This window comes from Metopolophium dirhodum, chromosome 7, assembly GCF_019925205.1.
Source record: "Metopolophium dirhodum isolate CAU chromosome 7, ASM1992520v1, whole genome shotgun sequence".
Lineage (NCBI taxonomy): Eukaryota > Metazoa > Arthropoda > Insecta > Hemiptera > Aphididae > Metopolophium > Metopolophium dirhodum.
Genome location: NC_083566.1, coordinates 29355333 through 29381854, shown reverse-complemented (window position 1 = coordinate 29381854; position 26522 = coordinate 29355333). Strand labels below are relative to the sequence as shown.

The 26522-nt window shown below is 28.4% G+C and overlaps 2 protein-coding genes across 5 annotated transcripts in view; one reads left to right on the top strand and one right to left on the bottom strand.

Moving 5' to 3' along the window:
• Positions 1 to 1683, top strand: part of LOC132948715 (nicotinamidase) — a 36596-nt gene extending 34913 nt beyond the window's left edge. For 2 of the 4 annotated variants that reach the window (XR_009665040.1, XM_061019328.1), the window contains one exon: positions 1314 to 1511. Coding sequence is in view for 3 of the 4 variants with exons in the window: in XM_061019328.1 (XP_060875311.1) it covers positions 1314 to 1412 (99 nt within the window). In the remaining variant the exon portion in view is untranslated. Of the gene's footprint in view, positions 1 to 1313; positions 1512 to 1548 lie in introns of those variants that run through there. The other 2 variants (XM_061019329.1, XM_061019330.1) reach the window with 2 other exon arrangements.
• A 13673-nt stretch (positions 1684 to 15356) lies between these two features.
• Positions 15357 to 26148, bottom strand: LOC132949041 (annexin B9-like). Its single transcript, XM_061019793.1, has 7 exons — positions 25902 to 26148; positions 22534 to 22710; positions 22219 to 22423; positions 17901 to 17980; positions 16265 to 16514; positions 15753 to 15934; positions 15357 to 15666 (listed from the first exon to the last, which is right to left on the bottom strand). The coding sequence occupies exons 1-7, from the start codon at positions 25923 to 25925 to the stop codon at positions 15616 to 15618; spliced, it is 969 nt and encodes a 322-aa protein (XP_060875776.1). The 5' UTR covers positions 25926 to 26148; the 3' UTR covers positions 15357 to 15615.
• Positions 26149 to 26522: the final 374 nt, after the last annotated feature.

Below are 26522 nucleotides of genomic sequence, written 5' to 3'. Positions count from 1 at the left end.
CGTGTTAATTTTAAACTAAATACTGTATTGCTTCTAAAAAAACCACATTTTATCTAATTATTATTATTACTTAATATTGTTACTTGTCGTATACATTTATTATTAGTCATTTATTTTTAATTTTTAAAACATTATTTAAATTTTTGTATTTTTATTACCTACTTAATTTATATATATTTTGATTGTTGTCATATTGTTATATTATATACTTTGTAAAGGGCTATTGCCCGTTGAATATATATATTCAATAAATACATAATAATATAATATAAATAAATACATTTTTTTCTTCACATTAATCAAGTTACTTTTTGATGGTCAATTATTTAAAATTAAAGTTATACCAGTTAAATTATACCTAATTCACGATTAAACTTTTTTACAATAATAATTACACACTGATCTTAAAAATTATCAATTCAAAAATTCTCGATACTGTTATAAAATATATTATAACCAGAAATCAATTGATCAATAAATAAGCATTTTGATCGAACAACAATATTTTTGTATCTGAATGTAGGCAAATTTGAATGCAAGCGCAATTGGCATATTGACCCAATATACAAAGAGCTCAATCGGTACATTGACCTTAAACAAAAACTTTGTTTTAGGCGCAATTGGTCCATGCCCGTTGCAAACAGTAGGGCCAAAACGGGCAATTTCCTGTGTCAAATTTTGAGAGTGGTACCCACCATCACCACTATATTGTTGATACTTGAAAATGTCAGGAGTTATAAAATATGTATTTACCCGCAGCTAATATATAGTAATACATCACTCACCACGTTACTGGTTGCAAAATAAAGCAAACAACCACTTTCCTAGTTACCTACGTAATTGTAAAGGACAATGGCCATCATATTGTATATGCCATAGACATATCGCCGATCCTAATCACCCTAATTGGCCTAATTATAATAGAAGTCGGGTCGACCCGGTCGACGAAAGTACAGTCGAGTCTCGAATTCTGAGGAGGATAAAAAAGTTTGTGTAATTATTTTTGGGTTATATATAATATAAATTGGGTATTTCACCCAAGTAAAGGAATTCACAAAGGACAGTAAAAAATTTGAGTTATCGAAATTCGACTGTATAATAAATAATAATACTTTTAGGCGCAACTAGGGGGCTCGTTATTCATATAGCCCTTCCAGATGAAAAATAATGAATCTCAAATGTTCATGTTTGGTACTTTTAACTCCCCGTCTCCCCCCCCCCCCCCAAAAAAAAACTCTAGTTTAGTTGCGCCTATGATAATATACATTATTTGAAAATAATAGTGAATATTTTTTGATTTTTTACCCTTCTAGATAAAAACAATGGTTGAAGGACGTGACAGGAGGCCTGAGCTGGGTTATAAATTGGCACTCGAAATCGAAAAGTCTATGGAGAAAGAAAATTACAAATAGGATCTATTTTATGAGTAGGTAATTATAAACTTAAAATTATAGTAAAACAGTACCGTTCTAATTGAAAACTATGTGATAAATCTCATTGGTTGTTCAGTCATCGTCACAGTATTCAATTTGTTCTCATTATTTTTAGATATCAATAGGTCTATGGTATATAACTACTTACTTGGAAACAAAGTGTTGTATTTAGTCAATAAGCCACATAATATTATTTCCACAATAAATACTTAATAAATTATATAGAAAAATAATTTGTACGTGTGCACTGAGTATATTTAATAATTGTATAAAAACTAAATTTACATTAGAATAATAATTACAATAATTACATATTATGTTAAGTATCAAACAAACATTCCAGCCTTACATTTTATACAAATACCACATTGTTAACTATTATTTTTATTGTAATTTTTTTTTACATTTAATTAATTTTAAAAGTTAATTTTGTTGAAGTTTTGTCTTAAGGCGATTGGTATGCTTCAATAAATTAGCAACATTATGTCTTAAATTGTTGAGTTGCAACACCGACATTCTGATACTTTTACTAGTGTTGTTTTCAGTTAACAAATCAATAATTATGTGTTTTTCTATTTTTGGTCCATCACTGAAATTAATTATAAAATTATTACACATAGCATTAAAAAACATGTTAGTTATTAGTTATTCAGTTGAACCATTAAAAATGCAGTAAATACAGCTTTCATTGTATAAGATGATTAACTTTCAAATTTTTAACATCACATTTTTTGTTAAAATAAAATATCCATGTAAAAAATCACTAAGTTAACTGTACAAAGAAATGTATAATAAATACAAATATTGATCATAAATTGAGATTCATTAATATATATCTATCTTTGTAAATTATTTTTAATAAGGGATAAATGTTAGATACCTCTATAAAAAAAAATTATAATTAATAAATGTAAAAATTATAAAAAATAAGCTAATTAATAAAATGAAATAAACTTTACAAATGTTTTTTTTTTTTTTTTTTTTAATTATTTGATTTAGGGAAGTTTATTTTTATTGTAAATACCCAGAAATGCGCTGTGCCCGTAAACAGCTTGTAACAAATACTGTAAGTATAATATAAACTTTTACTTGCAAAGATTATTTATTATAACATGTTTTAATATTATGCTGTTTTATTTAATGATTGAATATACAAACGAACATGGTTAACTCGAAGTTGAAGGGACTGGCCAAAAAGTTCAAGTTATTCATAAATTTGAGATCTAAGGTTAACATAACTATAGGAAATTCTAGGGACCATGGAAAAAGTTTGAGATATTGATGATTACGAGTTAACTACGTTTGACTGTATTATATTTGATTACCTAACATGTGACACTGTTAGAAAAAAAAATAATTTTATTCTATCCAGAATTGGAACCTTTGCATGATTAAAGTTACAGTTTAATGAAATGAAGACTATCACAGACTACAGTGAAACATATTAACATATTAATCACTTCAAATCACTAATGGACCACATAATGTATAAATAATAAACTCATCAAATTTATGTAATATGTTGAAGTCCATTGTGATGTTTATTTGTTGATACAAATAAAAAGAAACCATTAGATTTTACAACCATTAAATAAATCATCAATGAAATTAAAAGTATTACATTATGTTTAATTTTAATAAGTTATAGTATGACACTATGACGTATAATATACATTAATTGTGTCTTATATCTAAATAGTTATTAATTTGTCATTTATGTCTCACCATGATCAAGACTAAAGTAATATTTGTAATTATTACAGTTATTATTATTATTCAATTTCAGATTATTTAGATTGTACAGTTCTTTATACATGAGTCATTAATCATTATAAAAGCATGCAGCCATAAAATGACCCAATTTTTCCCTTTGGTTCTAAATACCTATATAATATAAATAATGAGTTCAGAGTTGTGATTATAATATTCACGGTAGCCTTTCATATTGGATGTCTGAGTACTACCATACTTTATACTGGGGTCTATGATATTATAGATTTATAGACAACTCGTGACATTGAATTTACTAATTACTTAGTTTACTTGGTGAAATATTATTCTAAAGATTGTTGATTAAAAAAAATGTAACAAGTTCTGAATTTTGTGTTTAATAACTATACAATTTAATCATTTGATTAGTTAGGCAATAAGTATAGTTAAGTCTAGAAACCAACTAAGGCAAAAAATACCTTATTTTTGGTTTATTAAAAAAATATACTTTGCTATTTCAAAATGTTGATAAGGAAAAATTGGAAACAACGACTACTCTCAATATCTTAAAAGATTAGGAGAACGTCACAATCGCATTTGTGCTAGCATCCTAAAATACTTAAGTACTAAACAATTTTGTGTGGTTAGCTTCAACATTAGAGTGAGTTAACCTATTAATAAACTTTAAGTTAAGGACAGTAATTGTGTTTGAACAATTATGTAAAATATTTTAATTTTTCAGTGAGTCATGTGTGTTTAAGTGAGTAGGTATTTAAAATTACACTATCATAAAAACTGATGTACAAACACAGAATATTGTTACCTTTAAGATTGATAGTGGGTCATAAATTATATTACATTAATACCTAAACCTACTAATATTATACCAAGACAAAATTGGTTGTGTTGAACTCAAATTTGCTATGTATGTACATATTTTGTAAGACGGCGATGGGTATTGCAAGACCTCATCTGGAGAAGACCTTATTAAAAAGATTTGAAAATATCTGTGTGACTATATCTAAACCAGTTTACTATATATAAGAAGGCATTAATATAATATTTTACAATTAATTATTGGTACATGAAAATTCCACCAATTTTCGATTACTTGATTTTGGAGTTTGATTTATAACACATAAATACACAAATGCAAATATAATATGATATATAGATCTACACAATAATAAAAATTAATAATTTAAAACTAAATTTAATTGTTGCCAACTATGATTAGGTACATTAGGTATAGATTCAAGTCATCAAATTTACAAAATATGTATAACAATGACAATCATAATCTAGTTTCCGATAATAATCAATAAATCAAATATTTAACCAACGCAAATTAACAATTATAGTCTTTATCTAATCTATGATATTCATAGTGTTATTATTAATTTCAGCAATACTTTTTGAAAGAAAATATGTCATTATAGTCAAATTTACTTGTAACTAAGAATTTATAAAAAATATTGCATGGGGGGGGGGGGTTACATATAATTTACATTTCAAAAGTTAATATCATTGGAATTCACATTTTTTTTACAAGTAACATATAGTACCGGTGGAATTTAAAAGTGGCCCAATTATTAGGTGCGCTATGTCGTTATTACCTTGATGAAATGTTGACATTTTCGATTTTGTAATCGGTCGGGGCTTTTGTATACACTTCCATTTTAAAATCTACTCGAGAAGATTTAATTTCTTAAACAACATCAATGTCGGGACGAAATTAATAATAATTACTAAGGTTTAAAATGTAAGAGAAAAAAATTATAAGTAAATAGTAAATAGGTACATTACAGTCTACAGTAAACCGAACACATAAAATAATCTATAATCACTATTCGACAATAGAATATTTATTCATATTATTTAATACTTTTATCAACATAACATTATCAGTTTATCACAATATTTGAATGCTGTGATTTATAAATTGTTCTATGGATTTATGTGGTCTGTCAGCAGCTGTAGTTGTCAGGGCCATTGATATTAAACATATTATGTATACGGCATTATTCCAATCATCACGTAAACTGGGACTAAATAGTAAATGGACATAAGTAAATAGTAATGACATTACTCTATGACCAAGGATTGATCAATCCACCTTTATATCATAGACCATGATAAAAAAAACAACTTGTTTTAAACATGGTATGATCGTAACTTTTCGACAGTCAGATCCTTCGGTAAGCACGTGACGTGGCGTACAGTATTATAATAATAATTTAATGGCAATACGATAATACCCGAGGGTAAGCAAGTGACGTACTGCGTGGACTTGGACCAAACCTCGACTTTCTGCTATCATACCATGTTGTTTATATCATGTCCTAGACCTTATGTCCTATACGAGTAAAAGGTTTATGGTAAACGTACGTTTTTAGGCCAACATAACGGACCTGAAACCATGGTTCTCAATCGGACAGAATCGTACGCCCCCCCCCCCCCCACACACACGCACGCAAAATCTGAATGTTTTATTCGTGTGAAGAATTAGTGCTCAATCCCTGTGAATTCCTGGCCGGATTTTTATAGTTCTTGCTCTACCCGTTTGCCCGGATGGTCAAATTATTCGCGCGAAAAAATTCAAAATTCAGATAACAGGAGAGGCGGCATAACGTATAGGTACGTCGCACAAAAGCTTCTGAACGATATATTTTAATAGGTAGAAACTAACGTTTGAACAAGAGTGAAAAGAGATGCTGCAATAGAGCTTGCGCTAAGCATCTCTTAAAACTGAATTTTTTTTGAGCATTGAGTTGAAAAAAATTCGGTGTTTGCTATAAGTTGTAGCCATTAACCATTAATACACACAACTACAAATATTACTATAAAAAAGTATATATACTTACTGATTACTGTCACCTGCAGTGACGTAGCCAGATAAAGGGGGGGGGGCACTTAATTTTTTTCTCTAGCTTTTGCAATATCTAATTATGACCTATTTGTTCATAAATAGTGTATCTACTCTTTTTATGACTATTTGTTTATGCTATCAACTATGGTACCTAAATTTAATATAATAATGTATTATTGTATTAATATCATTGTATACCATAGGTTAATGTATTCAATAATAAAACTTATAATAGTACATTATAATATATCAATATATTGTATTGTAAACAAAACAAATAATTTTTTGTTCGAATATTATTAAAATGCACTAACATAGGCTGTTGAAAGCTGGTAGTTTTTTTGTGCATTTAGACCAATAAGCAGAAAACAAATATTTTCCAGAAGTCCAATTTTAATTTCGAAAAAATATAAGAATTTCTCCACTTTTTGTCACTTATTGTTGTTGCAAGAAAAATTGGAAACTTTCCCGGAATAGGTCCTCAGTTCCTCACTCAAGGACTTTGAGATTTAAGATGAAAATCGAACATTTATTTTGATTACACTTTACAGATTATATGCTAATAGTAATAGTAGGTATAGTAGAAATCATTAGTAGAAATAAGGATAATTTTTTTTGTACGTATATAAATTCGTCGGTTGATTGTTTGTCTGAAATTTATATTCTCAAAAACTACTTAACCGATTTTGTGAAAATTTAAAATTGTTCTATCGGGAAAGTTTAGAAAGTAATTGAACTTTGAACCATTTTTGATTTATACTAAGTGCTATGCTCAACCCATCACAAGTGAATTGTCCATCTCAGTTGAATTAGTTCACAAGTCTAGGTACACCGATGCCAATTTGTTCGTGAACTAAGGTATACTAAATCCAAGATACACCTATTGGCGATTTAAATCTTATCAATTATCAGGCCGGCGGGAAGTGGATCTGTGTCAGAGAACTAATAAAATAACATATAAATGATACACAGCGTCCCCGTTACATCTTATCACTTTCAAATGCCAATATAGCGCTATAATTTTTACCACGAATCATTCGAATTATGTAGACATAAGACATATAGTGGGCTTATACTTACATTACAATTTAAAATGATTTAAAGGGATAATAAAGTAGGTAAATATTTTTTTCCTTTGAAAAACATGCAGTGCCTTGTACCTATACCTATTTACTTTCTATAATAAATCAAACAATCTATAAAACCTTATTTTACAATCACACTGCACTTCAGAGAACGGATCTACGAATGGTCGTTTTTCGAAAAAAATCAAAAACACGAACTTACACGATATAAAAATATGAAGGAGCATTGTAGTTCATAAACGGTGGTGAACAACCACAAGTCATTAGTCATAACAATCATAACAGTATTAGTATACAGTATAGGTGTTAGGTAAATTATAGAACTACCTTATCATAATGAGACATCGTAGTAAAATATAAAAGCTGACAGACCGTTTCCACTTAAAATCGTTTTTCATTGTGTAAAGGTACAATAATATATCATTGAATTCAAATGTATGTTTTTACACCTATGTCCAATATACTCAACGACCAGAACACTCAAAACTTAGGTACTACACAGCAAAGAAACTTTCTCTTTTTTTTCAACGTTTGTGATTGCTTTTTTCCTGATTAAAATATTTGGAAGCTCGATATACAGTTTGTCCAAAAAGTCCCGTATCAACCTTATAGTATCTCCTTGGAAAATTAATGTATTTAAATAGGTACAGTTATATTCACAGTAATAAGTATGAAAATTCTAATTGAATGGCATAAAATTCAATTTTTTTTCAAACATTTTTTATGCAGTCAACTTTTTTAAATTTTCAAGATAACCATTTTTTTTTGATCATATATATTTAAAACAGTTTAAAAAAAAAAATATTAAAATTGAGTGATAGTCGACCAAGATAAAACAATTTAAATTGTTGACTTAGAATAATACCTAATATAGTTATGTTAGCAAAACACGAATCGCGTGATTTAATCAACCTCGATTAGAACGCGAGTTCCACGCACATTAGACAGATTATGTGTTAATTTAAATATCGGTGTATAGAACATATCATTAGGTTATAGTAAGGTGTACTAATGTATATTACTTTTTTATGTATTTGTATAGTTTGTTATGCGTGCACGGTGCACGTATATGACACGGATTACGGATATTTGCTATTTTGATGAAATTTAACAGCTATCTTGTTACTATATCTCTTTCAAAGTATATGTAATATTTATAATGACGGGTGACAGCATTATCTATCAAGAATTCCATATTACATGTGCAGTGATTTCTGTTAACTGTGCTTGACGGCTACTGTCTTCACTTCAAAGGTCATCGCATTCTGTTCACTTAAATTACTATATAGAAAATTGCCAAATTTACGTTTCATAACATCGATGATATTTTGATTACATTGTTTCTTTTTGATTATGAAATTTCGATATGAAGTTGATCAAGCTGTAACCGATATAGTGTAATTATTATATTTATAAGTATAACGTTAGTGTGAATTTACAGTGTTTAATGAGAACAGAGAACTCCATTGTCTCCATTACATTGCTACTTTGAATTAGTTAATCCTCATGGATCAGGAACACTGTAGAATGTAGATACCTAAATATTAAATTGTTAAATAAACTTATTATTTAAGGCACTAGTGACACCCCACTTAAAAAATCTAGATACGCCCCATTTAACATTACAATATATTGTTATTTTTTGGAACAACCACTAGCCGTTGCAAACAAAATAGTTGATGATTTTGTCAATAGAAAGGAAAGAAAAAAATGTCACAATTTAAATTTATTTATCGTAAATTATGTTACTCATAATATGAATATGTTAAGGTGCGTATACACTGTGACAATCTATGATAGCTGCTGTCATGCGATCTCGGTAGCACTGTCAACTATCTAGCTCGGCTAGATAGTGTGACAGTACTATCTTAGTGTCATAACAGCTACTGCCAAATGATTTACACCATGTCAGTTCCTTGACAGCGTATGCTATGACTGCGGCTGTCAAGGTTTACTGTCACCGTGTAAATGCGCCTTTATTATTAGGAAAAATAGAAAAATAAGACGGAGACAACACATGCGGGTGCGACGTCCTCTTGACATTTTCTATAGACACCGTGCAAACTGACAACTAGCGCTCTGGGGAGATAATGTACATACTAATCGATAGCAACAAATATGCGTAAATAATACATTCATGCAGTAAAACCGTTGTATTTTATTGTATGTAATTCACTACATTCAAATATTACGTCAATTCTGATTGTACCTTGTCTTAACACAATATGCACTGTTTAATTAAATCAGGACTGATCAGTCCTTGACCCATATGTGGGTCACATTAAACCTATTTTATTAGTCCATGATCCACATGTGGTTCATTCATACATTTACCTATTTATACATTATTTATATTTGTTTCGACTACATTCTATGAAATTCATAATAACCTTGTTGAACTGGTGAGATGATAAGCTTTCTAAAGCTTATCAATTTTCAATAGAGACTAATCAATTAACTAAACCACGAACCATATATGGATCACCCGATCACCAGACCCTGAACGTCTGAACTTGTTGGTATGTCGTGTTATGACTTATGGCAGACTTAAAAATTAAATGTGGTTTCCAACCAGTCACATATAGTTTTATTTTTCCAAATGACAAAGGCAAAAGATTAGTAGAAAGTGGACATTTAATTAATGTCGAAGAAATAAAACCGGCTACTAATCATATTGCACCTAGAATAAAAGGATTATGTATAAGGCAAACTTCTGTGTCTTATGATCCATGGACAGTTATTCTTGAAGTAAGTTAAATCAACAATACAGTATTATATATCGACTTACAATAATTAATATGTTTATACTTGGTAGGAAGATAATGTACACATTTTTTAGACTATTTATTTTAATTTTATGACAAATTCACTGCTGTAAAGTATTTGAATACATGTGTCTTATATTTTTTTTATGTATAATGAAATGTTATCTTCTTTTTTAATATTTATTCTTTATATTATATTATTTAGATTGATGGAACTAGAAGAGTTAAAAATACATCTTGTGATTGTCCTGCTGGCGCAGGAGGAAAATGCAAACATATATGTGCATTAATTTACTACATTAATAATGAGCAACTAATTTCTAAAACAGACTTGCCCCAACAATGGGGAAAACCTTCAAAGGCTGGAGAATTGAAGTATAAGAAAGGTAGAACAATTCAAGACTTATTCCCATGTAAAAGGCAAAAACATTTTATAGATTATGTAACTCATAAAGATTTAATTTCAATGCATAACATTTTAAGTATACCATGTAGCTTAAGCACACTTTTAAAAGAAGAAAGCCTTACTGAAACAGAAAGACAGTGTAAACAAATTTTGAATTCCATCATTGATCAAGTAGAACTAGATTTTACATATTCTTTAAATAAAAATCATTTCTCACTTATATTACTTAACCAAAAAATATTGTTTATAAATAATACTCCTTCATCGAAATTTCCACTTAATTTTCATGAAAACAGTTTTTACTTTACTAATATTGCTTTATTGGCAGACAATCTTTTAAGTATTTATAATTTAACTATGAGCCAGTCTTCTTCAGAAATTTGGAAAACCTCTAGACATTTTCGTATTTCGGCTAGTATGAGGGCACATAAAATTAAAACATGTCGTAATTGGACGGACATAGGTCTCAATAAGCTTGCTAACTCTTTCCTAAAAAGAACTGACTTAGGTATGAAAGGTAATATTAATGTTAAATATGGTAATTTAAATGAACCTCTAGCTTTTGAAAAATACCAAGAGTTATATGATGATATTATAGTACTTAAGGCAGGACTTATTATCCATCATAAAACACCATGGGTGTGTGCCAGCCCAGACGGTCTTGTTATCAAAAATGGAAATATTGAAAGAATTCTTGAAATAAAGTGCCCTATCTCTTGTAAAAATAAACAAATTATTAAAAATGGAGTACCTAATTTAAAATATTTAGAATTTGTAAATAATAAATTAGAACTAAAAAAATCTAATGTATACTATACCCAAGTCCAGGTATTAATGTATTGTGCAGGTTTAAAATACTGCGATTTATTTATCTATAATAATATTGAGCCTGTTTTGTTAACTATTAATAGAGACGAATACTTCCTTAATTCTTTAATGCCCAAAATTGAATATTTTTACTTTCATTTTTACTTGCCAAAATTACTTATTTAAATTTTTAATTGTATCATAATATTATGTTTTATTCAACATATTTGTTTATTTTTTTTAATAATATAAATATAATTTTTACATACATAATATTATATATCAATATTATTTTAAAGATAAAATAAGAAGTTGTCATATTATACAATCATATATATTATTATTATATTTATTAGATGTTGGAAAAAAATATATGTATTAAGACTTAGTTAACCTGTGAAATATATGTTATTTATTTTTACAAATAAAGTGAAAAGGTATTTATGTTTTTAATATGTACAATATGTAGGTATGATACTATTATTATGTGCAACAACGATAAACAACAATAGTCTAAAGTCAGAACTAACATAATTTAATAATTACTGCCTAACCTAGGTAGGTAACTAACATATTATACAATATACACATTTCATTCGTTGCTATCGATTAGTTCGTAAGTGGTCCACTACGGCGCGCGCTATTTCATGGTTTGCACGGCGTCTATACACGATACAACACTGTCAGGGCCGGGCAGAGGGCCTGGCAAGGTGGGCGCAAAATTTGATATCATTAAATTTGAATTTGAAGTAAAAATATTTCAATATGTTAATATTTTTTATTAGATGCGAGTTTATTAATACTGTGTTATAAATTTGTATACCAAGTTAAACCTCAAATTTACTATTGATTATTGAAATTAATTTTCATTCACGACGATCGACTGATCGACCGATAACTGGTACCTACCGAATTATATCGTTAAGTAATATATTTTATTTATAACAATGTATATATTTCTACACGTATACAAGCCGCAGGAAATATCAATGTGTTTCCTGTGGCCGATAATAATAAAAATAGAACGACTATAATGTGTATATGTGTACATGTGTATATGACTACACATCAATCATCGAAGAATTTGCTTCCAAAAAAGCCGGAAAAGTGAAATTTGTTTAATAAATATGTTGTACTAAATTCTATTTAATTTGAAGTAGGTATTATTTGTATTATTTTATTTAAATTTCTTATACGATTCTTGTTTATGTGGTACTGTTTTTAAGAATTTGTTATAAAAGTCATATCAAAGTAGGTAATACAAATCAATTAACTTCGTTATTATTATCTTTATTTTGAAATATTCTTAAAATGTTGTTATTTTAATTATTAAAATAATAAACTTAACTCTTAAGCTTTAAAGTAAACATTATTGATTATGCTTACAAGTAAATAAGTTAAATTAAATTTTTTTTTGGAGGGGGAAGGGGTGCATATTTTTATTTTGCCAAGAGCACCGCTATTGATTGGCCCGGCTCTGAACACTGTTTACGAACATTTTCAGTTTCCAATTTTTTTAGTTTTTTTTTTCTATAAGTGTCAATTAAATTTTATTCGTCGGGTGAAAAAGCTTGAAAATGTAATAGAGGGCTCCTAATATATTGCTACAATGACAGTTGAAAAATACTAAAAACTCACAGTCACAATTTTTTTTATATAACTATTTATAGTTCAAATCTTGATCAGACACGTAAAATCTCAAAAATGTGCAAATAATTTAAAAAAATTTCATTAAACTTTTTCTTTTTAAATCTAAGATTTGAAAATGTAATACAAGATTCCTCAAAAACTTGTCTACCTTTTTAAAAAAAAAAATGTCTAAGAAAGTCAAATTAAATTTTTATGGGCGTTTGAAGTTCATATTTTTACAACATTCACTCGATTTGCAGTCATATAGCGATTTTCTTATTTTGTAATTCAAAAACGAATGACTGTAATTACATGGAAATTTGACTGAATGTTTATATTTTCATTTTCTATACACCATAAAATTTTCAAAATATTTTGATTTGTTTTGAGCTGTTAACAGACATTTTCTATTTTCAATTTTTTAGTTTTTTTTTCTATTAATGTCAATAAATGTTATTTGTTGGGTCAACAATTTTAATAAACATTTAAAGTTCAATTTTTGACAACATTTATTAAATTTTTAATTTTAAAATGATTTTGTAGTTAAAAATTTATAAAATATTCAACTTTTATAGCTATACAGATTGAAAATTTTAAACAAGGTTTCACGAAAGTAGGTTATTCTGTAACCAAATAATCTCAAAAATATAAAACACTGTTTTTTTATAGTTATTTTTTGTTAAAATTTGGACGAAATTACATATCAAATAACCAAGAATAACAATTTTAGTTTTTTTGAAGTAATTTTATAATATTAATTCAATAACCAGCTACCGTTTTAATAATAAGTAATAACAATATGTCGGTACAAACATAATAAAATATCCACACTGACAAACCGTCTCCGCTCAGAATGATATTATATCATTGCATTCACATTTAATACCATACATTATATAGTGACCCACTTTTAACCTACTGTACAGCAGAGCGACATACACTTACCCAGTTACCAACCTTTTTAAAATTATATTTATTTTTTAAAGTAGATTAAGTGACTATAAAAAAAAAGTGCTTAAATGTATTTTAATTTTGTCTTATTACAATTTGTAATGATTGTTCTATATTCGAACCCAAAATTTAAATATCTAGTCAATCTAGAGAAATCTATTGAATATAAATTTGAAATATTATACCCCTATATACCGGTTATACATAATTATTTAGTAATATCAACTCGGCATTTCAGCCGGGTTCACACTACAACACGGTGTCGTGTAAAATAATCACAGTAACGATACCGCATACCTTTGAATATATTCAACTTTTAACCGTGTGTTTATATGTAGAAAAGTGGTAACTAAAAAAAAATTATCTAGTGTTATCATCAGGTACAATATTTATATTATTGGTATTGTATTTTGGTATAAACATAAAAAATAAAAATACGACACGGTGTAGTGTGAACCCGGCTTTAGAGTTTATGTTGGTCTGTTTATACATTTTTAAAGAGCCTAGGGCCAGGATTCTCTTTAATATGTTCTTACCTATAATGGTAATAAATAATAATCAATAATACTTGATTTAAATTCCAATGTGCTTTACACATGGAGTAAAATCAGTAAATAAAACGACATAATTATAGCATTTCATGAAACTTCTATAAGTACTAAGTGTCCATAGATTATAATTTATTTTTCAGTATGTATGTTGTTGTAATTCTGGTCCACAAATAGTAATGAATAATAAACAAAACAAAACAATAGAACTCAACAGTCCATCACATGCAACCGACCGCGACGGCACAATCTAAATTCCAATTTCCAACCACACACATTTAAAAGACACAAATACTGTTTTCCAGTTAATTTGAATTATTATAGATGACCGATAAACACACTTTACCTACCATTTATATTTTATATACCTACTGTACATTTTATACTTTACAGCGATATGTATAGTATTAATGATAGGAAAAGTGTATAGGCTGCAGATTAATTGGCAATTATATTTAAAATGTTATCAAATTTAAATACTATTTGGTATTTTGGTATATAAAATTTGGTAATACAATTATAATTTATAAATATACTACAGTTTATAATACACCAAATAATGTTTGGTTTTGGTTGTTACCTAACCTGTACATTTAAAAACTGATTATTTTGATTTATTTTTAACACTATTTGGTATTTACAGCATTTGAATTAACTATTTCATACAAAATAATAACGTTTAAATCTCATCAAATTTCAAAACATTATATATACTTATATTTTCATGTATACTTTTTTTGCATGAACATTTTTTTCAAAGTGTCTGTTTCATCATTGAAGATTTTCAAATCGATATTTGGACCATCAAAAACAAGCACACATTTAACATATTTTTTCCAAAATTATACGTACATTTATATATATTTGATACCTAATAAACTATTAAAGATTAAAATAATAAAACTGATACTATTGTTTTCACTATGTATAGCGTAGTTTAATTATATTTAAGAATTATGTACCTACTTTGGTCCAAAAGATATAGATTAAAATATAAATACCTACGCAAAATAATTTCACACAAAAGCAGTAGAATTTAAAATAGTGATATTGTTAGTTTAAGACGTTTAAGTGCAGTATTTAAATACTAAATTCTATACTACTGACACTTTTATTGTACACCATCATGTTAATATATTTTGGTCAGTCAATATTAAACAATAAATAGGTTTATTACGTATAGTAAAATTAAGCAATATAAGTATAAAAATCCAATAGGTTTACGCTTTTAGAAAAAATCACAATATAATGTAGTTGCTATACGTACTTTACTTAACAATTAAAATTAATGTAGGTATATAATATAAAATAATTGATGAAACTTAATTAAATAACAATAATATAATGATTTAAATAATAATTTGATGTATAAATGAAGTCACCTGTGAAAAAATTTAAAATTAAACCGTCGTTTAAGCGATAATTTTTAACAATAATTTCCTGTAGTCTCCAGAGGTATCTCCCTGAAAAATATAGAATAAATTAATAAAAACGACTTAATTACGTAACATTAAACATTAAAAGTAAAAAATATAAACAAAAAACTTACGGTTACCCACGACTCCAAACTTTTACCGTACTTCTTTTCGAACACTTGTTTTATGTCTCCTAGGTCAATTTCTGATCTGGACACGACGATTCTTATAAGTGTTTTGTCATCTGTTCCCAAGCCGGCCATACTCTTGTGCAAACGCTCCGCGAAGAATTCGACTTTACTTTTCACACACTTCACTGAAAATTCAATGAGCACGATTATTTTAATGTAGGTATGACACATATTATGAGAATAAGCGAAGAAGAAACCACCAGAACAACAGTCATGGAATGGAAACCGGCAGGGAAAAAGCCTCGAGGCAGACCGAGGAAGAGGTGGTAGACGGAGTGATGGCAGAAAAGACTCTTTTAAAGGTCGTGGGGTCTTGTGAATGCCAGTGAAGAAGAATAAGAAGAAGGTATGACACATAAAAAAATCGTAATTGTTGTACATCACTTCATTTCTTGTAGAGTATTATAAAAAAAATGATTAATATTTTGTCTCCGATAAAAAATAATTATTCGTACCCAGGGACAGTAGGCCCATGCAAATATCTCCAGAAAATTCGCTTTTAATTGATTCTTCCAAGTCCTTAGAAGCCAATTTTTCATACTCCACAAATACGCGCCTCAAATGCTGGTAACTTTTAGTAACCAAAATCCTGTTGAATTCAGATTCGTCCGTGCCCCATTTTATTTTTTCTCCTGCGTTGTACAAAGCCTCGGCATCTATACGCGCCGCGTTCTCATCAACAGTAGGTGTTTCATCTCGATTTCCCTGAAAAATTAAATTTTTCTTTCTATATTCGAACAATATTGTAAACCAATAACAATTAATATTTAATTCTGATAAGAAAATCGAAAAGAATATATAATATATGTAAAAGCAAGAGATGATTCTTTTATACTATAGATGTAGTTGACAGTTTTGAGATAGACGTAGTTTGCTACGCGTACTACTATACTACTTACTTACTTAGCCTTAAATCTGCCGATGGCCGCGGATTAGACATGCCTTATGAGTTGTATTACAATCTACTATTATGATTTATGAAGTTGAATTTATGTCTTATAAAATTATTTCATAAATAAAATTCTCTATAACCATTTAATGCGTATTGCGTATATACCGGTATAAATGTATAATGTTTTAATACACTTTCACAAAAGTGCCTATTTTATAAAATATGTGCCTGTATATACTATATATGTATATATTAGATATTATTATATTCAATATAGATAATACTTTACGGTTCTGTAATATTATTAAATAATAATATAAATATTGGATAATAGTTTACATATAATGAGGAATACGCGTCTGAAATCTGAATGTCCAAAATGTATTAATAAGACTACACTATTAAAGGAATCTAATGCCTACATAACCAGATTGCCTTATGATCAGACCAAAAACACCTACACGTTAAAATAATATGTTTAATCACAATCAGTTGATAATAATCTTGACTCTACGAGTAAAATTTGACCCTAGTTTCCATAAAGCACTTTATTATTTTTTATATTCAAATCTAAAAGGTTCGTCCGTACTGTAAAAAAAATAAAATAATAATAATATAACTACGGGTGACCACAATAATTTCACAGTGTGATCGGTTTCAATGAAAATGTTTGTATGAAAAAATTGCATTAATTAAAAACTGTGACTCACTCCAAGCATCCATAATATGCTTTATATTATGCGTATCTGGGCTCTTAATTACTTGCGCATAAAATAGATATCTATAAAATATTTTAATAGCTATGTTTATTTTAGATATACATACATTTCTCTATTTCAATATTTTCTATTTGTAATTACCCATTGGTGACATCATATCGTATACTATTTACAACTAATGCAGTCATATGATTATTACACTATAATATACAGAGTTGGTAAGTAGGTAGGTACTAGGTACCTATACAAACCAAGTGTTTTAAATTTAACAAAAAAAAAGTGTAAAGTTTATTACCTAAATCCTACTTACTTCCTATCTTTAATTAATAAATGATTGGTACCTATGTAATTGTCATCTATTCTCCAAAGCAAAATTATGAACAATATAGTACAATATCAATGATGTAATAAAAATATAATCTCATATAGGTACATAATAATAAAATTAATTATAAAATATGTATTATTATATTATCTTACCATACTTAAAGATACGCATAGACGTTTGAAATGGCCCGATGTATCACCTTTAATATCCTTCTCGAGATTATGCCCGTAAACTGAAACCATAAATACATAATACATTAATTTATCGTTAGTAGAAGTCTGATGTTCAAAAAACTATAATTTAATAATATTATTATAGTACCTCGAAATACGTATAATATATTTTAATAATAATAATAGGTATGCAGTTTCAAAATAAATAGTTTTTATTGGGAAAAAAAGCAGTCCACGAATCGCTAGTAATGCATGTGCATGTGTGATAATAATTATCGAGATTATTTTTAAATAAGTCTGCAAATAATACACTGCACAAGTCTGGGATATCGTGTTACTTTCCAATTCTAAAATATCCGACATACCAGTGGTATTACAAGAATGACGGTGATAAGGTGTAGAAATAGCTGTTTTAAATTCCACGTTCTATTTTAGCCGTATAAGATAAACATGTGTTCAATAGTCACTACACATACACATAATATGAGTATAAGTATATTATATTGTTGAGATATCGAGTGCTAACGTGATATATAAACGGATCAAAGAACGTGGATTTAACCGATCATAATATATTCGTTGGAGAATAATGTGGTTCAATCGCATGGGACTCGAATGTGTACAATACAACCGTTACTAACGATTCGTTAGTTTAGGTAGATGGATAGGTACCTAATATTTTTATTTTTAAAACAACACGTATCTGGTTCAAAATAAATATATACAGTAATTTAGGTTCCATTATTCGTAGGTATAAGTACTTCTTACACATAATATTATAATCGCGTTTTAACTATATTATGACATACTGATATAATATGTACGATGCACCAGCTGGCATACCTACAAGTTACAACTTTACAACTATATAACATATAGCAATATTAAGTGTTGTGAATGCGGCTGTTCTGACGATATAAATATATAATATAATATGCCTATTGTATAATTTAAGTATGAAAAAATATATTATAATAAAAACCACTCACGCGGCAGTTAAAATTTTAAATACTGATGTAAAAAATAATTGTGTATTAATAATATTATACAACTACCTCGCTATACTTCAGATATGAGATAGATGATACAACTACAGTAAATAACTGAACTCGAAAAAAGTTTCAATTTATATAAGTAGTCGTGCCATATACATGGGTTAGATATTAGACATATAGGCTCATTCCACGGGGGAGAAGACCGGCCTTTCGGTTGATTTTCCTAGTTTCAAATGGACGCCGTAACCATATATCGTAAATTCGTAATGATGACCGGTAATTTTATTACGGCTCTAAAATAACAAACGCGACACGACGCTCGTTCGTTCAATACTTTCATCAATTATTATTATTATTATTATTATTATTACGTATAATGTATAATATTATACTCTATACAATAAAGCTTGTGTATGTGCGTCCGTTCAAAAAATAAAATAAGTGGTTACTCATTATACAGACAACTGGTTCTCGTGAATGGGTTTTTAAGTTTTTATTTTCATTAATAAAATTAAATACGTTTTCGTGTGCAGAAATCTACGACGAATAATATTATAATACAATATGTATTTTATGTTGTCCAAAAACGACAGACGTCGTCGTAAATCATAATATATAATAATATTATTAGGCATGTGAAAATGTAAAATACTCGTCAAAGGTCGATGTACATTTGACAGCGATTGTTGAAACGCGCGAACAATAAAAAATGTGATTTAAAAAATATCATAATATAATATACCTATACTACCTATACGAATCAGTCAATACGAAATACGAAATAAGGTGACAGCGTTTAGATATAAATTAGGGTAGAGAATTTTATTTTCGTACACTATTTCACAAACCGGCATGCAATAAACTGTATATATTAATGTTGCTGTATTAAATAATGTATTAATATATATTATATTTAAATACATAACTAAGTTGAAGTTTAAATGCTATATATTTTACTATAATTTATGTTTTCAAAACAATATTTATGGTTAAACCGTTATTTATGTATAATATAATATTATCATTTATATTATGCCAGTTTTTTCGAAAAAATTACCAGTTAATTATAAGTACAGAGTTGTTTAGATAATGATGCCAACAAAATACAAATTCATTCAGTTTTTCACTATTCATTAAATCGTTAATCAGACGTTAAATGCCTTACATATAATTATATATTATAACTATTGACATAAAACATTAACTGTGGTCTTTAAAATTCTCATTATTATGATTATTTCAAACTCTATTTGACAAGAAGGTCAAGTTTGGAGAACATATTTTGAACAATAAATTATATGAAGAAAAAGTATTTTTGAAAGTATCTCGAGTTAGATATATGCCTATATCCCGACTCCCACCAAGAAGATGAATAGTACCATCATCGTTCTACTTCAAGGGTATAGGTACACAAGCTAATAGCTATACGGGAACAACATTTGGTCAAAAATCATTAACCATATTACAGACATTTTCGTGTTAATAATATAATTAAATTACTACAATAATATCTTTTTAATTTGGATTTTACGCTGTGTTGATGTAAAATATGTTAGGGAATTTGAATATTGGTGAATGTATGATACTATACTATATATTTGAAACTTCCAGTTTGATAAGTTATATTTAAAAACATTTCTGAAATGAATAGGTAGGTACATAGTTTTAAATTATGTGGTGACAAAAACATTAAAATTTAAATAATTTCCAATAAACACCTACTATGAATATTTTTATTTTTAAATAAATAATATTATGTAAATATATTTACAACTTTAATAAAGATAAATCCAATAAATATAATAATCGTTTTTTTTTTTTTATTTTAAATAAGTAATATACAATCTGTACCAGATGACACAATAAGCATATAGGCTCAGAGTAAAGTATGACATGATAAAATTGAAGAAAGAAGCCACCCATTGGTGACACTTATAAAAGGAGAGTTTACATGTTAATTGTTAGTTAATTAAAATAATTATCGTAAAATGTATATTTAATGTAAATTTGTGACTAGAAAAATAACAGACGTACTAATCTTTTGAACTATGAAAAAAAACAAAATAATATAAAAAATAATTATAGTTAGATATACAGGATACCGCAACCGAGTATTGGTCCACTGGACAGTCCCTAGTCGTTATGTCGCTCCATATACTCAACCAGTTCCGTGTAACCGTATTATAAATTATAATCATAAACTAAAATCAATGATAAATTATTACAATTTTGATTGTAACAAGGTTATCCCAAAATGGTCACAGTTTTATCAAAAACAAGTAGGTACCTATATTTTTTAATTTTTGTAAGTTCGTTTATATATTTAAATTTGTAACCTGTTAACAAATAATTACACTTTAAAAAATATATATATATCACGATTCTAAGAAAAGTATACTCAATTTTAATGCCTCCCCCCACTAAAAAAATAAATAAATAAATAAATAGTTTTCCTAAGGAGGATTGCAGTGCAAAGAAAAAATACACACTGTAAACGCTGTGCTTAGTATCTAAAATTAGAACAATAATAACAATAATAATAATCAAAACTGCAACGAAATTACTAATGTCAAATGCCAATTGATTTTTTAACCAACCGTCATTCGAGTACTTGGAAAAGACAAATGTTTAAATTCATTAGTCATTAAACATAATATATTTAAACAATAAAAGTCTAAAAGCACTAAATTATTGATTGATAACAATATGGCAATAATATAATATGCTATTAATTCTCGATGTTTATTGTTTTTGATATACCTATAGTACTAAATAAAAAAAATGTATCCGTCCCTTGTGTAGAAACGAGTATTATTTAGATATAGGTATATGTATGCAGATAATTTACGACTATCCCAATGTCATTATGGTGTAAATTCTTTGAGACATAATAAAAAACTTTATACTAACTATAGGTATGTTTTTCTTTTTTAATGTTGATTACATCATCAAACGTAGAATATAAAATAAAAACGCTGCCTAAATACAATAGAAAAGTTATCGCGTGTGCCGTATTTCAAGCAAGTTTCAGATTATTATATTTGTTTTGATTATAATTTCCTTATAGGTATTATAAATATTGGTATGTTTAATGTTTATACACTCGAGTGTATAAAATTCGAATTTCATAAAAATTGCAAATTTCAATATCAGTATCAATAATCAAAATATAATTTCTACCAATTAACATATAGCTGGTGCCTATGCAAAGTAAATCGACGATCGTAATATTCATGATTAGTACCTATACCTAATTTTCCCAAACAAACGGTCTTTCTATTTTAATTAATCCGATTACTTACGTTTTTCGTAACATTCGGTAACTGTCCGTACACCAAAATTGCTCAAGGTACACAATATCTCAACGAGCACTTCCTCGTGGGTGCCTATTCCGGAGATAGCGTCATGCAACTCCTTTGCATACAAGTCCGGAAGTGGCGTCATCATGGCCAACACGGTGTCCTCGAAGTGTCCACTTAGTTCATTTTTTAATTCTTTTTTCAGATCCTAAACATTGTTTTCACCGTGATAACATATACTATTTGTTAATAAATTATAATCCACGCTCTAACGATAAAACCCAAAATTTTAAATTTTAAGATTTAATTTATTTTTACCTTTCCGTACAACGTCTTGAAGGCCTCTGCGATTTCAATGCGCTGCACAACGCCTCGATTTGCGATCACGTCAATTATGACTTTTTGGTCACATCCAAAGCCTTTCATTGCCTTTTTAAGAGCAATCGCATCTTCTTTTGCATCAAAATTTGGTGATGCAAATACGGTAGGAGTACACTTCAAAAAAAAAAACAAAAAGGTTACCGATTGAATATATTATTATTATAATTCCTATTTATCTTTATGGTTAAACATTTTAGTGCAATGATAAAATACCAATAATTACTACGCCATAATGCATTATAACATCAATGTATTAGCGATTCAAGAGAAAAATATACAATGAGTACGAATTAAATTTTATATGATATTAATAAGTGTTGTGTACAAAACCATTTTTTATTACAAAATTCTCATAATATTTAAAAATTAACATCACCGGTCATCTATATTATTAATTATTATATTATAATATCTATATAATAAAGACATCTAAAGAGACACCCAGTATATTGTGATGAATCATGCTATCGTGTTCATCCGTACGCGTATGAATTGATATTAATATCGATAGTTGCCATCTGCAACTTACTTATTCACATTTTTTATTTCATCATTTGAAATCAATCATATCATAATATATTATGAACGGATAACTCATTCTACTAACTGTGTTTACTGTGATGTATAACTGAACGCTGTTGTATGTTAGCCATAGCTCAGAAAGTGAAATATATTAGGTACATATGTACTCTTTATTAGAAGAAGTACCTATGTATGAGTGCTAATTGATCGATTTTTGGTTTATTATTATTATTAAGTAAGACTGTTGTTGTGAAAAAATAATTATTAGTTAGTAATTACTTTTATTTTTAAGCACCTACATTTTTAAATAGTTAAAAGTGTAATTTTCATCTCAGAATTAGTACAATAAATTTGACAAAAATGATATAAACTGAATAATTTCTGTAAAATACAATAAACATGAAAAGAAAAAAATACCTTTTTTTAACTTACCTATCAACTATTTAACTAATTATTCATATAACCGTCATACAATGATTTGTTGTACGATTACAAGTAATCATAGGCCATAGCAAAACACGTCCAACGAGGTTCAGAATAATAACTGACCAAATAATTTACTTTTAATAATTTTTTCATGATTTATAACTCTAAATTCTTAAGAAAAATTAGATGGACAATTTTGTTACTTTTATTTAGATGTTGTACGTATTTTGGGGGTCATTAAAAAAATATTTCAACGGCATAATTAATACACGTACACACGCGTGTAATCTCTTGTATTTTAATATACCTATTAGTATTTATATAACCCATTAAATACATGATAGTTAAATTTATTTATGATAAATTATCATATTATGTAAGATTATCAAAATATAAGTACCTATATATAAGATTCTAACTTATGGTAACTACTAATTATTATATATACTGCAAGAATGAATAGATTTTATTTTATTCACACTCAATAGCTCTTTTCTTAGATCAGCGTCAGTTATAGACATTTAAATATTTGAATTATTAATAACTTAGTGTCTTAGTCATATCATAATCGACATAATCCACTGCTTTTAATTATTTTATGAAGTTTATGGTTAATAAATTGTGACAAAATTTTTATTTTCTACTCAACGAATGTCGGTTTTTAAATGGTACCTTGTACCTAACTATAAGAAAAACAAATATTCCACATGATGAATTAGTGGGTACTATATTCTATCAATAATAAATTATTATACTATACAAAATAGCAGTTATTGAAATATGTTTTTATAGTAAACAAATAGCTATTAAGTTTATGGAAATCTTTTGAAAATACTTAATTATAATGTAGGTATTTATGTGACATTAAGAGTGGCAACAATAATCAATAAATGCAAATACCGATATTATATTTAAAACTTTTATCAGAAAATTAATTTGATTGATAAGACCAACGAATTAAATCCGATATTTAATATAATTAAAAATAAAACAACAACAAGATTATCCGCGGTAATTCTGTGATGTTAAACCGCCCGTTTGTTTGATACACTATCTAGAAATTTGCTAAGCTATAGACTGGTTTAAAATTATCTCACATTATCCCTTACTAGGATAATGAACTATGTAAATGATATTATGATCCAAACAGACCGGTGAATTTTTTTTCACACCGGTTTAGGCTAACGAATTTTTACTAGCGAATATACACACTATACATTACACAATCCTTTCGCTCCCAACTAATGGGATCGGCCACCCTTGTCTCTTGAAGGTATAATATTTCGGTTATAACCACTAAGTGAGGTATTCCACCAATTATTATAATGTAAACGGTTGTAAGACATGATTACGTATATAATAAGCAGCTTAGTAGATATATATTAAGGTTAAGATATAAATATATAATATAGGTAACCTGCGCTTTGTATTCGGCACCGGCGAAGTTCGACAAATCCTCCGACTAGGCGTCAGTGTCGTAACTTTAAGTACCTATGTAGGAAATAACTATCAATAGGCAACGGTTATGTCCTTCAAATTATTTTTAAATCACAACCTATTTCCTCATCTCTTTTAAAAAAGTTCAGTTGGTGTTGTGCTGTTTATATAATATTTTATGAAAACTAAAGTAAAAAAATTGTTATTTCGGTTCGGCCGAAAACAGAAACAGATATGTTTTATCCCGTTTGTTCAAAATATTAAGTAGTGCTTATATTATCGGCGAAGAAGGTTGAAAAAGTAACGCCTCTTTTTATTATTCAAATAACTAAATAATTTCATAGCTGAAAAATCTAAAAAAATTGTGGCATTCCTATTTCACCTCCTCCTCTACGACATGCCCACATATACAATAAGACGAGTATATTTACAGTGATGGCCGAGTGGCCAAGGGGCCGGATAGATCCCTGGTAAAATATCAAAGTCGTGGAACTGTATGGGTATATAGTACGCGACTATGCGAGTACGTTGTCAATATAATATTATCAAATTATATTATACTTTTAGAAGGGTCAAGTGACCTCTCTAATCAATAGAAATGTCGTGTGACCAAATATCAAACTCTGGTGGAACATTGGAACTCAACTGCGACTGCGAAGAAAAATTTAAATAAAAAAAATGATACCTACCTAATAATAATCACAATTATAAATTACATGATTTTTAAATTACATTATATTGCACGAATTGCATATTATAAGTATTTTTCATGTTTAGTGCAACCTTTATATTATTATATTTATTAATTATTATTATAATACCGTATACTAATCAGTAATCACTAATGTCCTAATGTAAATGAATTGGAATAATATCTATTTATTCTATAATAATGCTATAGATTTAGCGCCACGGCTTACTTTTGTGGAAACGTAATTGGCCATGTCGTCGCGTCTGGAGACTTGAACGGGACGTCGCGACCACTAGTTGTTGCGGGACGAGAAAACTAAAATCGGTCGACGGACGTGACGGGGCGGAGATCGTGGGGAAAACTCTATTGGCATGTAAGTTCGGCGGCGGCGGCGGCGGCGGCGGCGACGTCGAAGATTGACGGCGTATCGGGCGTGACTGAACCGCGGACCGCGACACACTCGAGTCTCGAGTACCCAACAATGTATTATTATTGTGATGAGAGTTCGAAACTACGGAGCGCGCGCGCGCATGTGCGATGATGTCATAGCGTATATATATAAGCGTTACACACATATAGATGTGCCGCCACTACCACCGAAAACGGCCGCCGACGTAATTATATTATTGTTATTAGTGTACCTACCTTCAATCGGCCGCGGAATTTTTTACCGTGCCAAGGACGCGCCCGCCGTTAGGGGGACCACGCGTTATAACAATACATTATATCTGTAGGTATACTTATTATTATGCATAGGTATATGGTACATCTGGTATCCGGTATATGTTTATGAATTGTGAGTAGGTACCGCGCGGGTTAATGGTTAATGGTTAATGGTCGTCCAACTCGG

Coding starts and splice junctions, on each gene's coding strand:
- LOC132949041 (XM_061019793.1), bottom strand. CDS start 25,925: ATGGCCAATTACGTTTCCACAAAA. Junction 22,424..22,533: donor TCAAGACGTTGTACGGAAAG/GTAAAAATAAAT, acceptor AACAATGTTTAG/GATCTGAAAAAAGAATTAAA. Junction 15,935..16,264: donor CATGGGCCTACTGTCCCTGG/GTACGAATAATT, acceptor TTGAATTTTCAG/TGAAGTGTGTGAAAAGTAAA.